General features: G+C 45.5%; 1 protein-coding gene across 1 annotated transcript in view; it reads right to left on the minus strand.

Annotated features, from left to right (window-relative positions):
• Positions 1 to 18,013, minus strand: part of LOC146063248 (uncharacterized) — a 90,286-nt gene that overhangs the window by 34,821 nt on the left and 37,452 nt on the right. Inside the window, exons 2-3 of the mRNA XM_083175463.1 lie at positions 15,586 to 15,664; positions 12,212 to 12,693 (exon numbers count right to left, since the gene is read on the minus strand). Coding sequence (XP_083031589.1) covers positions 12,212 to 12,693; positions 15,586 to 15,664 — 561 coding nt within the window. The remainder of the gene's footprint in view (positions 1 to 12,211; positions 12,694 to 15,585; positions 15,665 to 18,013) is intronic.

An 18,013-nucleotide genomic window follows, 5' to 3' on the forward strand; every position in this document is an offset into this window, starting at 1 on the left:
AACATACATTAAGTCCAAATTCTATGACAGCGCCTATTTATCAAGCAGTGATAACCGATTTTCACATAATGTTTCTCTCCCGTCATCTGTTCAGTTCCTAAAAGGTCATGTGTTTATCAGCTCCAAACCATCATTTTTCAAACATGTCCCTGAATGAAATTACCCCTCCGCGACGCAGGTACACCCAAACCCCTCATGATTGACTTGCTCTTTTTGCATGTTGTTTCTTAACTTGCGCATGTACAATCGTTCGGCTCCCAGACTGCACATGGGTGATCAATGCACCTAAAACAGTGCCAAATGCAACATTTTTCGAGGAGGGTTCCCACCTGCAGTCCACAATCTGCCCAAAAATGGGTGTAGCCACATGGGGTGCGGCCAATGAAAATGGGGGTGTGATACACATATGCCCCCAATAGTGCAGTGCCAGATATACCTATGCCCAAATAGTGCCAGATACACATATGCTCCTAAGGTTCCATGTATGCCCCACGGTGCCAGCAGCAGCAGAACTCACTATTGTTGTTGCTCCTGCCAGAGGGAGGGGGGTGGTCCGGTGCTCCCCTGCTTGCTGGCTGGCTCCTCCATCCTCTCTGCCGCTTCCCTTCCCTGGGACTGAGCTCTGATTGGCTGACGGCCCAGTCAGTCACAGGGATACACAGTGAAGGGAAGGAGAGGAGCATGATGTGTTCTCCTCCCCTCAGAACTGGAAGCGGCAGCAGACAATGGAGGGAGGGAGGGAGAGAGGGACGGACGGGCAGCTGCAGTGGTCGAGCCACCCAGATCGCTATCGCAAGCTACCAGTAGCTCGCGAGCGACGGGTTGGTGACCACTGGTCTATAGTATAGGCTGTATCAAACATATTCAATATCAATAAGGTAAAGGTGCCCTTATAGGTTACCATTATTGTATACAATATCGCATCTCATCGCATCTTGGTTTCGAGATGAGATCTAGTACAAAAAGTACTAGTACACCTTAAGTGTTCAGGAAAACATTAAACATACTATAATAAATACACCAGCATAATAGAACCAGTACTGCACTCTGAGAACACATTCTCCCACCTCATGGTGAGGCTCCTGTCTCTTCTTCCGAACAGCTACTCTCTGGCCCAGTGCACTGATTTAGGATGTGAAGCATCCACAACCGGCATGTGCAGCAAGTCTGCCATGTTTCTTAAAATGCATGGTGTGGCGGCAGCGCTAGTACTCTACGCCATTGCTAGTTTGAGCCACTTGCCAAGTGAAGGAGGGTTTCCGGGCAGCCAGAACACCCCCTGGGAAGTATTGAACATTTAATTTCTCCAGTACACATGTAGCAATGATTAACATGAATTCATAGCAGACCTGTAAATTCTAGTCTAACTCACTGAGTTCTGTGCAGAATCCAGTACGTGACTGATGCTCGTTTATCCATTAGTAAAGCTTTCTAATACTAATTAGTGACCAGAGTGGAAAGTGGAAGCAGGACTAATCTCATTTACTCTGTAGCCTTAGGTAACCCAGGTAAGAGTCTCAGACCAGGACTTACTGTATACAGCGGAATAAAACATTTCTGACATCAATACGCTCCCCCTAAACGTACGCCTTTGTCGGGTGCTTAAAGATTGCCAGCAATAAGATTGGTGAGGTCATTGAATTTTATCATGCCTTGTGTTCAGTGCAATAGACCCCTCAAAAGTGCTCCAACTAACTGGAAGGTGGCAGCTAGAACCACTTCTGTTATTGGACTTTTCTCATCATGCAATGGGTCCATGTATACCTGGGGGGGGGGATCTAACTCTGTGGCGAGCAAAGCGAGCCTGCGAGGGTACAATCCAGCAGAAAAAAACAAAAAAAAATCAGAAATAGAAAAAACGCTGTGAGGGCATCTAACAACTTCCGCCCTCATCTAAGGTCAAAAAACAGAAGTGGGTCTAGACACAATCCTAACTGGAATGAGGCATAGTTGCCTACCCTCCTGCATTCTGCAGGAGACTCCCTGAAACAAGAGCAATCTCCCTCTCTCCCTCATTAGTCTAGCAATCTATATTATTACATTTTGGGATAAAAAAAAAAAAAGGGAAAAAAGGAATGAGAGACCAATACATTTACATTGAATCATCAGCACCATTTCCCAGCACTTTGTTATCAGTAGCTCTTACTAACTGCTTTGGGGCTCATCTACATTTGTATAAAAGACATTTAAAAAGATTCCTCTCAGATGTAGCAGTACACACCCACGCTTCTAGGTGCCACGTTCACAATCTCTTTTCAGAATCTCTCCATATATGGAACTAGACACGCCCTGTGGGTGGAGCATGACACACCCCCTCAATGGGGCGCTGTGCAAAATTCTACCACCAACTATAATCTCCCTGAAACTAGTTTTCAAAAGTAGGTAAGTATGGAATGAGGTAACATAACTCTTACCACTCCATGCCAATATCGCCGCAACAGCTTACACTAAAATCCCTTACATCTTACTTCTATACCAGGAGCTCTGAGTAATAGACTCCTAAATGCCAATATAAATATTGGTGCAGGTGCCAAGTTTTTTTTATTTATTGGAGTACACCCCTACACAGGAAACTGACTGCCACAAGTTTTCAGAGCAAATATTACTATATCCAGTATGATATACAGTCCAAGTAGAATTCAGGTTTTAAAATTTGTATTAAAAAAAACCTTTATTATATATCAGACAACATACAAACACCTTTCTCCAAAACAGACATCTAAATTCATTAATAGCATAAAGATGACCTATGAGATACACTTTTTAATGATGCCATAGTCTGAGCAGGGCAAATCATACACCAAATAGGTCCTTAAACGTGGCCCTCGATGTAGCAGGTTTTAGCAATGCCACTGGCTCAGCACAGATGGTTAAATCAAATTGACTGATGTGGTAATTAAGGGGGAAATTTACTAAAGGAAATTTGTAAAAAAATAGGTGTATTTGTATCCAGAAATACACTTATTTTTGACCTTTACTATCCCGAAAATACGGCAATTCGTAGTCGTATTGATGTGCTATCAATACGAATAGCCGTATTTTCGGGATAGTAAAGGTCAAAAATAAGTGTATTTCTGGATACAAATACACCTATTTTTTTACAAATTTCCTTTAGTAAATTTCCCCCTAAATCACCATGACCCAGCATGGATAAAATTTAAAACCTGGACCTTTGGGGTGCCATGAGAACCGCATTTGAGAACCTCCGACACACCAAATTAAAAGGTCTTGGTCCGTAGATTTGCAAAAAATATTGCACCGTCATGGTTGCTTTCTTACAGAGTTATGCTGTAAAAATGACCAACTGCCACTAACAATGCATTACTGGGAAATGTGACAGTTGGTGAACCGGCTGTGTGACCTTGAACATGTGACCTGCTGGGTCGTCTGAAAACTGACAGCTATTTGCCACCACCCAAAAAGTAGCGATTCTTAGAAATTGGACTCCTAAGGAGGCAAATAAAAAATGTTACGCCCAACAAACCTTTGAAACCAAGGCACATCAGGTAGTTTCCGATTACTCTCCAAAATGGAGACCATACCTTGCTTCACGTGGTCCTCTGTGGGCCAAGAATGCAAAGCGTCTGCAGCTGGTGTTATTTCAATTTAGCAAACAAAATTTAGAACACCAAAAAAGTTTGAGCCACAAAAATACGACGAGCAAACTCACATTTCATCTACGTAGATAAAAATAACTAAAAATAATAAAATTACCAAGTCTTAAAAATAACCAAACCCATGACGCACCCTTCTAAACCAAGCTTTACCTCAGTATTCCTCACCATCTTTGGTGTGAACGGCTATGAAAGGGATTATTATTAAATAGTCTAAGTGAAATGCAGTCAGAATTATTCTTTTTTTTTTTTTTTTTTAAACCAGATGAAAGTAAATTGGACTATGCCTCAAAAAGTTGACAAGATCTTTAAACTTGAAACACCAAGACCCATGGGGTACATGGGCATGAATCAGAGATGCATGCAATGTTGCATATGCAACTGAATTTGCCAGTAAGGGGCTTGACCGCCATCTTGCGTACAGCGTCGCCCAACACAGGTACATAATTGTGAACATTGGATGCACATCGATCTGACCGTGGAACTTCTGAGACGCAGGGTTTAAAGTTGAACATACATCTACAGATTTATTGTAGGATCTGGCTGGTTGGAACAAAAACCTGGCAATATTTAAAGGACAGTGTCAGTTTTCCAGCATTTTGAAGCAAATGGTCAACTGTTATTTGCTCTGATCCATTACCAGGTTTTCGTTCCAACCAGCCAGATCGGACAATAAATCTTTAGATGTATGGCCAGCTTTAGATGGAGCGACTCTAATGCAGTGTACACACGGAGAGATTTGACATTAGATTTTGACTATCTAGTGCAGATCGCACAGGTTTTTTTTACCTTGCGATCCAGATGCGCGCTCCCGGGACAGCACAAATCGAAACCCAGATAGACAGGGCAGCAATGACTATATAGTGGAAATCTAATGCAGATTGTATGTAAATAGTACAGAGTTAGCAAAGATTGCATAGCACTCAAATCTTAAGTTAAATAGCAAGGAAATCTCACAGTGTGTACACACCATAAGGTTATATTGTTCAGTAGGTCTTCTTGATTAGAATACTTTACAGCAACAACCTGCAGTAATTGCACCTTATCTGACCAAACCTTATTTGTCCACATTTCACAGATTAGCGTTTTAGAAAGCAAGGATTATACTCACGATAATACCTTTTCTTCGGAATACTTCATGGCAGCCATTACATTGGGTTTATCCCCCTCTCTCTCCCAATTAGACAGGTAGTTTTTTCTCCCTAGGATCCGACTCCTCCTCTTCCTTATACTATATAACCGAGCACCTCCCCTTTAACCATAGTCTTTTGAATGTCTCCGCCCTGATCCTAGGGAAAAAACAGAAACAGGGAGGGCTAAAAAAAAAAATATAGGCTGCCATGAAGTATTCCGAAGAAAAAAGGTATTATCGTGAGTATAATCCTTGCTTTCTCCTTCATACTTCATGGCAGCCATTACATTGGGATGTACCGAAGCAGTAGGGCGGGTTATACAATACCTTAAGCCAACGCTTGTCTTAGGACTTCACCCCCAAATCGTGCTTCTGCCACATCTAGGGCATAATGCTTAGAAAACGTGTGTAGAGACGACCAAGTAGCTGCTTGACATATCTCTCTGGCTGACACATTCGCCTCTCTCGCCCCTGATACCGCCATTGCCCGTGTTGAGTGTGCCTTAATACCCTCAGGGACTGGACGTCCTACCTTCTTGTAGGTAAAGGAAATAACATCTTTAAGCCATCTCGAAATCGTTTGTTTTGCCGGAACGAATCCTCTCTTCGCACCTTGCGGAATCACAAACAAATTCTCTGACTGTCTGAAGGTTGCAGACCTGTCCAAATAAATTTTTATGGCTCTAACCACATCTAACGTATGCAAATTCTCTTCCTTTTTATTTGAAGGATTTGGAAAAAAAACAAGGTAATATAATTTCTTGATTTAAATGAAAAAAGGATACTACTTTTGGCAAAAAAGAATTTTTAGTCTTCAAGACCACTTTGTCTGGAAAAATTTTCAGATATTGATCTTGTATGCATAGAGCCTGGAGTTCACCAACCCTTCTGGCCTAGGTGATTGCCACCAGGAAGGCCACTTTCCATGTCATAAACTTAAGACTTGCTCTATCCAATGGTTCAAATGGTGCTGACATGAGTCCATTCAGTACCAAATTAAAGGTCCCATTGAGGAACCTTAGAACGAATCCTTGGACGAATCCTCTTGATGGCCTGACAGAATCTCTTTATTAAGCTATGATCCGCCAGCCTTCGGTCTAATAACACACTTAATGCTGAAATGTGCACCTTCAATGTGGCCACTGCTAGGCCCTTGTTGAATCCGTCACACAGGAATTGTAACACATGAGATATGGTCGCTTTTGGAAAATGAAATCTGTCCTTGGACCACTTAGCAAATATTCTCCAGACCCTATAATAGATGGCGGATGAAACCTTCTTCCTAGCTTGAAGGAGTATTTCTATCACTTCTGGCGATAAATGCTTCTCTCTCTCTCAACTGTTGCCTCTCAATTTCCACGCCGTCAATGATAACTTCTGAGGATCTTGGCACCTGATCGGTCCCTGGGACAGGAGATCTGTTGATACTGGCAGAAACAGAGGCCCCGCTACTGCCATGCTCTCCAACATGGGGAACCAAGCCCTTCTGGCCCAAAACGGCAGAACTATTATCACATGGCACTTCTCTGACCTGATCTTCCACAGCACCCTGTGAATGAGGGAGAACGGCGGGAACACGTAGGCTAGAGCATAACTCCACTCTTGTGACAGGGCATCGACTCCGCATGACCCGTGTGCTGGGTACCTGGAGAAGAACCGGGGAACCTTTTTGTTGAGAGACGTCGCCATCAGATCGATTTCTGGCACGCCGAAGTGCTCTATTATAAGTTGAAAAACTGACTGTTTTAGTTCCCATTCGCCTGGAATATAATGCGACTCAAGAAGTCTGCAATTTGATTTTCTTCTCCTGGAATGTGCAATGCCGAGATAGACTGGAGATTTACTTCGGCCCATGACATTATGTTCTCTACTTCCTCCAACAACACCCGACTTCTTGTGCCTCCTTGACGGTTGATATAAGAGACTGTCGTGACGTTGTCTGAGAATATTCGAACATGCGATCCCTTTATATCTTCTGCGAAGAATTTCACCGCCTGCCACACCGCTCTCAACTCTGTGGTTTGATGACCAATCCTTTTCTCGCATCGACCACCTCCCTTGGCATGATCTTTCCATCCCATGTGCCCCCCAACCGGAGGCGCTGGCATCTGTAGTTATTACTACGAACGATGGGTTTTCTAGTGACCACCTTCTTCCTCTTAACAGATCGTAGCTCCACCAGTCTAGAGATTATTTTACTGCGTTTGGGATCTTTATTATTTGATCCAACGATGTACGATTTTTTGAGAACCTTAGAAGGAACCATTGCAATGGCCTCATCCTCCATTTTGCCCACGGAGTGACCTCTACTGCCGAGGCCATCATCCCTAGCAAACTCATTGCAGTTCTTAAGGGCACGCGAGAATCATTGTGAATGAGTGAAATTAGCTGTTGAATTTTCTCGCATCTTCTTTCTGAGAGAGCTATCTGAAAAGAGATGGTGTCCACTAGTATGCCTAAGAATTGAATTTTTCTTGAAGGGATAAGACGACTTTTCTCCCAATTGATCATCCAACCGTGCTTTTGAAGAAACTTGATGGTATAATCTCTTGCTATTACGCTTTCCTCTTCGGATTGCGCTGCTATCAGGATGTCGTCTAGGTATGCCCATACCATAATCCTCTGCCTTCTTAACTTTTCTATTAACGCCACTAGAACCTTCGTGAAAACCCGGGGGGGGATGAAGTTAGACCGAACGGCAGGCATGTAAACTGGAAATGTTTTTCTTTTATGGCAAACCTCAGATATCTTCTGTCGTTTGGAAAGATGGGGATGTGGAAGTACGCATCTTTTAAGTCGATAGCTACTAGATAATCGTCTTTTCTGATCCCCATCAAGATAGATTTGGTTGTTTCCATATGAAATTTCTTTTTTCTTAGACGATCGTTCAGACTCCTTAAGTCGAGGATAGTTCTGAACCCGCCTGAGACTTTGCTTGTGACAAACAACCGGGAGTAATATCCCAGTCTTCTTTCCCTTAACGGGACTTCTTCGACTGCTTTTGTGTCGATTAGATCCTGCACACTTGATTTCAAAACTTCCATTTCGGTTTCTGATAGGGGAAGTTTGGAACTTAAAAATCTCCCCAACCTTGGCTTTGACAGAAATTCTAACTGGTAACCTTGGGATACTATCTCTAGAACCCATTTGTCTGAGACGTTTTGTTCCCAGATGCGAGCAAATTCCAGGAGTCTTCCTGCTACTGGGATTTGCTCCATGGAACTTCTGGCGTCTTTTTTTAATGTACTGGCGAAAAAATGCCCGCGACGTACCTAAGGCGTACTTGTCACGAAATGGCCTACCTGGCCTGTATGGCCTGGCCTGTCTATATGACTGCCTGTTAGAATAGGAATTAAATCTACCCCTCCTATCCTGGGGTAACCTCACGGATTTGCCACCCGACATCCTTTGAATCATTTGGTCGAGCTTACTCCCGAAAAGAAAGGCTCCTTCATACGGAAGTGTAGCAAGCTTATTTTTAGAATGTGAATCCGCCGACCATGATTTTAGCCAGAGCGCCCTTCTGGCTACTACCCCTGAAGTCAGGGATTTGGCCGAGAAGTCCAACATGTCTAATGAGGCTTCACAGACATAGTCCACAGCCATTTGGATTTGCGCCAGACTCTTGCTCATCTGGTCACGAGAAGCTCTGTCTTGCAGATCATCTTGTAATGCCGCACACCACATTCGCAATGCTCTAGACAGAGAAGCTATGGCTACGCCAGACTTCATTGACACTGATGTAGATATGTGCAACCGTTTTAAAGCACTTTCCATCCTTTTTTCCATAGGGTCCTTTAAGGATGCCCCATCCTCTAATGGAATGGTCGTACGGGTAGTCACTTCAGAAACGGATGCGTCTATTTTAGGTACACTGCTCCATTTCAAAAAGTCCTCATCCTCTATAGGGAACATTTTATCGACCCTCTTAAAGGACCCGACTCGCTTGTCTACATTATTCCACTCCTTTGTCAATATATCCTTGACAACCTTATGGACAGGAAAGCACCTGCCTTTCCTTGATCTGTCCTCGAATAATGTATCCAACTCGGTTTTAACTGGTTGTTTATAATTCAAGGTTTTATAAAGGTTTTTTAGTACCACTTCCACCAAACCTAGATCAAACAGGCGTTCGTCTTCAACGACTTCTCCAGACTCAGCAGTGGAACCACCTGAGCCATCATCAGAACCGGCCACCACTGACCCACAATCATCGTCTAAGTCCAAACTGGTCTGAGACCTAGACCTCTTATTGCTAGCATACTCCTTCTTAGAGACAAAATTTTTCTCCATCCAATCTCTAAGCTCAGAGATCTGATTAGACACTGAAGAAGCTCTTTTGAAGACAACTTTTGCATAACACTTTCTCTCCCGTAAATGACTTGTCACACTCCGGGCAAATCTTATCCAATTTCTTCTTAGCCGTTTTCTTTTTTGTAATTATAGACACACTAAAACAAAAGAAAAGATAGACTAACTAATTTTAACCTCAGCATAAATAAATAACCAGTCCTCAAAGAGGACTTACCTGGGCAGCGGTACATTCATACTAAGAGAGGCATCCTCCATAGTGCAGAGCTATAAGATATCCACCTCCAGCTGAGATAATGCAGCAGCGCCTGTTACACCGACCAGGCGCTATATATACACCGGCACTTCCGGTATTTTGGAACGCACGCGGACCTGCGGTGGAACGCAGGCCACGTGCTCTTCCCCCCGGCGTCTATAGAAAACAATAGACGCCGAGTATAACCATGCGCCGGATACTGCCGGTATCCGGAACGCACGCTGTCTGCTGTGAAACGCAGACCGCGCGCCGGAAGTGCGCGTCACTTCCCCCCCGGCGTCTGCTGCACAGACATCTACAAACAGACGCCGGGTACAGTAACTACGCCGGACACGCTGCCGCTGCCTCTGAGTGCTCTGGACTCACCAACACATGCCCTGGCAACCGCTCCACAGGCTCCAACTTTGGTGAGTCCAACAGGATTTTCTTGGGGTAAAAGCCACCATCTGTCCTGCCACTGTTTAGGGTTATAGGCACCGCCAACCCATAAATAAGCACTGATCCATGCCGCCGGCCCCGGATCAAAAAATAGGGTAAGGCACCGCCATCCCCTCGCTGCCAGGTTCAATACTCTGACTACTCTAACCTAACTACCTGCTTACAGACAGAGGAGACAGGAAAAAAGACTATGGTTAAAGGGGAGGTGCTCGGTTATATAGTATAAGGAAGAGGAGGAGTCAGATCCTAGGGAGAAAAAACTACCTGTCTAATTGGGAGAGAGAGGGGGATAAACCCAATGTAATGGCTGCCATGAAGTATGAAGGAGAAATACCTGTTCTAGGAACTACTGTTATTCTAGTTCAGCACTCTTTTTCCAAAATATATTGTGCAACAAGCACATTATGGTGCTGATTTAAAAAGTATCCGGAAGACAGACAATAAAGAGTAGGCAATCGATAGGCTGACAAGGTCAAAAAAGGTAAAAAGTTAGTCAGCGGTGGCCAAACCGGTCCTCGAGATCTACCAACGGTCCATGTTTTCCAGGTTACCTAGCAGGTGCACAGCTGCAGTCATTACTAACTGTCACATTTTAAAACATGCTGCATTCATTCCTACTATAGATCCACAGGTTGCCTGGAAAACATGCACCGTTGGTAGATCTTGAGGACAGGTTTGGCCACCCCTGCGTTAGATGGTCAACACTAAAACAGGTTGACGCTTAATTTTTAGTTTTAGTCACTTGGGGGAGGGGTTACGGTTGGGTTGCGGAAGGGGGTGGTTATGGTTAGGCATCATGGATGGGCATAGGCAAACGCAGGAGGGGTTTGGTTGCCCAGAAACCCCCCCTCCTATTGGCAAGTGCCTTAAATTCTGACAATAGCACTGGTATATAATATTATCAGTAGAGCTGATACTACATCATGCAGTGTAAGGGACAGAGCAGAGCTACAGCACATGCCCAGTGTACCAGCTTTTTCTGACACATACTGTATGTGGTGTTCTGAGCCCCCAAACATCGCAATGGACCAGAGAGCAGCTGCCAGGAGAAAGAGACAGGAGTCTTACCATGAAGTGGGAGATTGTGAGCTTAGAAAGTGCAGTATTGGTTCTATTATGTTTGTGTATTTATTATGATGTTCAACCTTTTCCTGACCACTTTTATTTTAATGTTTGAAACAGCCTATACTATAAACTATCTGTACTGTTAAATATTAATACTATATTCCATACAGTATCCAGTGTATAATTTTTTTTTTTTTTTTTACAGCGGTTTCTACTCCCCAGACTCCCGTACTTACTTCAATGTGCTGCAGAGTGGGAGATTTTGGATTACATGTGGACCCCCCCTCTCTAAAAATCCTGCATTTGCCACTGGTGGGATATAATAAAGTGAAAACTTTGCCAAAATTCCTGTTTGCAGACTGGCTGTATTTTCCATATGTGCCTGCATCTCGCTTTCGCTGGCTTTACCCCACAGAAGTGGGACTCCCAGGGCCAAAAACCTGGAAGTCTCGTCATTGCAAAGAACAGTTCTTACCTAATCGTGTCAGGTAAGTACATATGTACTAAGTATAGTAACGTTAACTGGCAGGGTGCGCCGCTCTGCGGAAGTGACGGTTAGTAAATCCCATCCCGTGTGCTTGAAGAGATTCTATACCTCCAAATAGTTGCCCAACTAGGTCAACGTTGACTAGGCATACTGTATGACTGAGTCAGGCCCTACATCAGGGAAAAGTATTTCAAATCCTAAGGGCCAGATGATGTAAATAGCCACGGGCCACGGTTATTATAACCACCAATTACAGAAGCCTATTCTGCACACATTACCACAGACTGCGAGCAGAAATCAGTTCTGGGACACATCCTGCAGAGCAGCTGGTAAAACAGGCACTCCTGACAGCCAATCTGGTCTTCCCGACTCGCCCCAAGGATATTAGAAGTCACTGATTCTTTTATGAACATATAATAGCAAGATGTAAAAAGGCAAATATACAAAATAGCTTCCAACGAATACTTTATACCATACAACACACAAGTTTGCTGCAACATTAACAAACACTAATAAATGTATGTATATAACAGGTGAGATGTCCCATTGCAGTCAGGTGCGTATTACTAGTCACCCCAAAAGCTCAATCACATCACTGTACAGTTCTAGGTCACCATAGAATTCTGCAGCGCCCCTGTCTGCGGTAATGCAGAACATTAAAAGGATGATCAGACCAAAATACAAGAACAGCAATAAATGCAGCATAAGAACAAAGTTCTACATAACGTATAGATATTGTAATGGTTGCAGCCATTCACGTGGTACACCATGTGCAGCTTCGAAGATACTCCGCCATTTTTGTTTCCGAATTCCTGACGCGTTTTGCTGCTGCACACAGCAGGTCACATGACTGGTCACTGCAAGCATCGGTGTTCACCGCTTGTATAAAACAGGCCTATAGGACGTACCTGTTGCATCTTTTCTAAGTCCAGGCTGGGTCTGCTGCTCTTGTCTCCGTAACCTTGTCTGTGCCTCTTACAAGGCATTCCTTGGTCAAAACTGGAGGCCATACTAGTGAATATTAGAGGTCGGGAGGCCGTGTTACGAGTTAGGGGCTGTAGTCTTTTAGGAGGGGAGGCACTAAACAGGACAGGACTGGGGTTTCCATGAAGGCCGTCAGCCTGCTCAACGGGCCTGAAGGTCATTGCACACAAATGTTTCACCTCCTCGTCGCTGGAAGACGTGTTGTCGCTGTGGCAGCTCAGCCGGCTGACTTGCGACCACTTGCGTTTCTCAGCCGCAAACTCCCGACTGATGCGTTCCAGCTCCTCCTCGGAGCTGTGCCGGTCCAGGCCGGAGTGGAAGAGCGATCTCACCTTACAACACTGGTTCTCTTGGTTCTGTAGCTGGTTTGTTGCTAAAGGGGTCAGAATACAACTCCGTCTTCTCTCTGCGGAGGACAAAAGAAGAAACGGCGGAAACAATGAGCTCATAGGATAGGTCAAGGCGGGGTCATCAGCTCATCCGTCTCTAGTAAATCTATTAGCGTCAAATTAATCTGTATTCGTTTCCAGCACTCTTCCAATGACCAAACTCTGATTTATATGACTCTGAGGGATTAATGAATCTTGTGATATGAATTTCTCACGGCTTCTTATGCAAGAGTTATTACTGTCTGGATCAGAGGGTCTTGAAATTACACAGTTCCCCAAGTGATTACTTAAAATCAATACAAAACCAGTAAAATGCAAACTGCATTGTGTTCAGAACATCAACATTGACAATGCCGGCAAGGACCAAATGTAGGCAACCGGTTTTGAGATTTCTTTAGGGTTCGCCTGCGATTAGAGTAAGGGCCAGGCATAATTCGAGAATGTTTATCACATGGTCAACATGGCAAATATCAGCATTCCCAATAAAGTCCACTTACCACATGCTCATCTACCCCTTCAATAGGATTAAATGAGCCAGGGCTGTCAGAACAATACAGCAGGTGTTTTAAGTCTATTGGGGCAGATTTATTAAGCTTGGAGAAGAGATAAACTTAAGATAAAGCGGAGAAAAGGTAAAAGGAGATAAAGCACCAGCCAATCAGCTGTGTTTGAAAAAGACAGTTGGGAGTTGATTGGCTGGTGCTTTATCTCCTTTTACCTTTTCTCCGCTTTATCTCCAGTTTATCTCTTCTCCAAGCTTAATAAATTTGCCCCTATGTGTTGTATTGCAGCTGAGAACAATAGAGGATAAGCAGCCATGGCTCACCAGAGAAGGCTAGCTGAACAAGGCTCAATTTGTAACTGCATGTGTACCAATATGCAATTAGTAACCCCTACCAAGGGCAACTCTCCCGATATGAGCTGCCCTTTTGCGATGGCCGCCTGTCCCTGGATTTCCAGGTTTATGAAAAGTCAAAGTCTTTTGCAATCATAAATGAAGTAAAAACATAGGAATTATCCTATAATGCTCCTAATATTGTGATGGTACCTTAACTCTTTAAAGGGGTCTTATCAACTAAGAATAATGACATGGACACAACTGTATTGGATTAAAAGGTCATTAATTAGAATGACCCTGTTCATACAGGGATTGCAAGAAGGGCGTATTATTAACCAGCTCTATGTCAAGTAGATCTTCTAAAATGGCGGTGACTGAAACTCCCCAACTAAAATGGCAGCGAGTGAAATACTCCATAACCTGTGCTGAGAAGGGCTTATCTCCCCTTATTATGGCACCGTGTGGACACTCCCGCAGAGAGTGTACATTGTAGTCTTGCAAGGGCAGGACAACCCCCCCCCCCCATGAGTGACAGCTTATGGCTCACATGACCTCTGACCAGTAGCGCCTTCCTACCTACCGATTTCTAATTGATTTTTCAAATAAAAAAAAAAAGACAAATTGTATAGAGCGCAGATTGCTCGGGTGGGTGGGCGAGCTTTCAAACAGACAAGAGGAATCATGATAATCAAATTCCGCCCATGTACTCACTGATAGGCTAATACCTAGCCAACTACAAACCCTGTACAAGACTTGATCTGCCTAGCAACTAAATATACCGAGGACGACGTAACCACAAGAATAGAAGACTCTTAAATGGTTTTGTGCCTATGCCGCCCTCACCAAATCTTAACTGTGGATGAAAGTGTCATTTTCAATTTTTTGGTGACACCAAAGAAACCCAATTTAAATCGGATTGGGGGGCTTTATCATCCCATTGTCCCTACCACGGACATGTACAACAAGGAAAATTAAGAATGGTTTTCACAACCTCGATTCATGGGTCTGAAATTTTAGGAGGTATGAAGCTTGGAGCGCTTAGTGGACTTTTAGACACAAATATGGGTACTTATGTAGTATCTGGGCTGCCGATTTTTTGATTGTATGCCTTAAGTTAAGGCATACAATCAGATGCGATGCGATGCGATGCGATATCGCATCGCATCGCATCCGATATCGGATGCGATGACCCGATTTTTCCATAGGAATCAATGTTAAAATGATTCCTATGGAAAAATGGGTCCTTTTCATACCCCTACTATCCAAGTGGGCATGGAGTTGGATATAAACCTGTGGCGAGCGTAGCGAGCCACCGAGCCCGAAGCGTGGCGAGCGAAGCGAGCCCCGCGAGGGGACGGTATTCGTCCCCTCGCGGGGCTCGCTTCGCTCGCCACGCTTCGGGCTCGGTGGCTCGCTACGCTCGCCACAGGTTTATATCCAACTCCATGCCCACTTGGATAGTAGGGGTATGAAAAGGACCCATTTTTCCCATTGAATTCCATGTTAAAATGGACTCAGTCCATTTTAACATTGATTCCTATGGAAAAATCGGGTCATCGCATCGCATCGCATCGAATCGCATGGTCGCATGCGATGCGATGCGATCTCCCGATCCGACCCGATTTTGAAATCGGCAGCCCAGATACTACATAAGTACCCAAATATGGTTTGATAAATGCCTTGCAACAGTTTTAGCATGGCCAAATAGCAAAACTGTTGCAGGGCATGCTGGTATGTATAGTTCAACAACAGCTGGAGTGTCAAAGATTCCCCATCCTTGGTCGAGAACAGGCCTGGCCAACCTATGGCTCTCCAGCTGTTGTGAAACCACAAGTCCCAGCATGCACTGCCACAGTTTTGCCATTATGGAATGCTAGAACTGTGCAAAGCATGCTGGGATGTGTAGTTTCAAAACATCTGGAGAGCCACAGGTTGGCCAGGCCTGGTCTAGAAGCTCCCTGGCTTCATGCAGACACGTATGTAACACGTTTGTGTCGGAAATTATCTTTTGTTGTCAGCGTACATACAACAGACACGAGTGAAACTGCATGAACCACGGTTTCCTCCTGACCTTTGTCAATCTGCGCAAGTTCCTGGTTTTCTCCTTCAGAATCTTCACTATCGTCCTCATCACTCGGGGGGTATGAAATCTGCAAAACAGAGGATGATACAAGTTCATGTTTCCTGTAATACAACCACTGTTCTGATATAAATCATCATCATCATCACTACGACAAGCGTCATTAACGCAGAGAGAGTTATACACAAGGGGGCGCTTGGCAAAGTGAATAGTTCATGCACTCAAGAAAGAAAACAAAGACTGTGCACCCGCTAAATAAGACTCCAGCACACACGTGGCATAGGCTAGTGTTCCACTTTCAGGCAATCTCTTATATATTTGGCTACATCTGTCACTCAAAGTGTGTCTGGAGCTGTAACGCTGGGTTGTGGACTTCCATCTTAATTTATGATTGTCATCACCTGTTTTAAACAGGGTAATTGATAAGAAAGGTGTTTAAGCACAGGTGATGGTAATCCATAAATTAAGAAGAAAGTCCAGAAACAGAGCAATGTGTCCCTCCTGGAGAGGGTCATGTTGGGAGGTATGCACCCCCCTCCCCCCCCCCCCCATTCACGGCATCCCCACGATTAAATGGCACATGAAAAACACTGACATGGCTATGGTCGACAATGAAAAAGGTTGACAAGATTTATTTTTCACTTTTTCAATGTTTTCATATTCATTCTCATGTGTCGACATGGACACCAATGAAGTGCCACACTTATGTCAACATTTACATGTGTTGACCTTTCTGTGTTGATTTTTTCTTGTGACAATTCGCGGCACCCCCCGCGACCCCCCTCCCGCGATTTGCAGCACACCCCCCGCAATTCGCGGCACCCCCGCGACCCCCCCTCCCACGATTCGCGCCATCCCCCCGGGCCCCCCTCCCGCGGTTCACGGTGCCCCCCACGACCCCCCCTACCGCGATTCCCCACCCCTGACCCCCCCTCCTGTCATTGCGGCAACCCCCCGTCCCCGCGACCCACCCCCCCTGCGATTCACTGCAACCCCCCGCGCCCCCCCTCCCACAATTCGCGGCACCAACACCCCCCCCCCCCCCGCGACGGCATCCACCCACGACCCCTCCTCCCGTGGTTCGCGGACACCCCTCACCTCCTCCCTCCCCCCCCCCCAGCCCCGCGCGCGATTCACGGCAACCCCAGGATTAAATGGCACATGCAAAACACTGACACGGCTATGGTCGACAATGAAAAAGGTTGACATGAGTTTTTGAAGATTTTTTTTTCTTTTTTTTAATGTTTTCATATTCATTCTCATGTGTCGACATGGACACCGATGAAGTGCCACACTTATGTCAACATTTACATGTGTTGAACTTTCTGTGTTGATTTTTTCTTGTGGCGATTCGCGGCACCCCCCACGACCCCCCTCCCGCGATTTGCAGCACACCCCCCGCAATTCGCGGCACCCCCGGTGACTCCCGCGATTCGCGGCCCCACCCCGTGACACCTCTCCTGCGATTGCGGCACCCCGCGACCCCCCTCCCACAATTCGCGCCAACCCCCCGGCCCCCCCCTCCCGCTGTTCGTGGTGCCCCCCACGACCCCCCTACCGCGATTCCCCACCCCTGACCACCCCTCCTGTCATTGCGGCAACCCCCCGCCCCCACGACCCACCCTCCCGCGATTCACTGCAACCCCCCGCCCCCCCCCCTCCCACAATTCGCGGTACCCACACCCCCCGCCCGCGACCCCCCCTCCCGCAATTCACGGCATCCACCCACGGCAGCACCCCTAAGCCCCTCTTTAGTCCCCCGTATACTCACACACCCCTATCACTACCCAGTTTCCTGCTCTCCTGAACCGTAACTTCCACCACTGGGAGTCGTTGACGCTGTTTTGCCCACATGCCCCTATCATGCCTCATAGCCCAGCCTCCTGCTCTCATGCACCCGAACTCCCACCCAGTAGGAGGAGACACTGACTAAGGGCCACCATCCTGTACTCCTGTACTGCCACGCTGGACCCTCACCCACTGGCAGAAGCTGCACAGTATCTACCACCCTCCTCTTTAGTCCCCCTTATGCCCACACACCCCTATCACTACCCAGCCTCCTGTTTTCCTGTGTCGTGACCTCCGCCAGTGGGGAGCCGCTGACTCAAAAACACCCTACTATACTATTGCACACACACACCTAAACAACATGCACACACAGCCCCCCCCCACACCCACAAATGTCACTGTACCATCCACACTATCAATGTACATCTTACTCTGTAACCGCTTTTTAATTAAACAAAACAATACACACCCCCTTCCACATCATATGCTCTCTATTTAACACATTTCACCTATAACTCAAGTTGCAATACAGGCCATCTTTCATACAATTCTAACCATCTTTCTCATATGCAAATGTTCACAAATTAAGTGGGCGCAGCCCCTTACGACGGTGTGAAGAGCGCCCGTAGGA

Source organism: Crinia signifera, chromosome 3 (genome assembly GCF_055691185.1).
Source record: "Crinia signifera chromosome 3, ASM5569118v1, whole genome shotgun sequence".
Classification (NCBI taxonomy): Eukaryota; Metazoa; Chordata; class Amphibia; order Anura; family Myobatrachidae; genus Crinia; species Crinia signifera.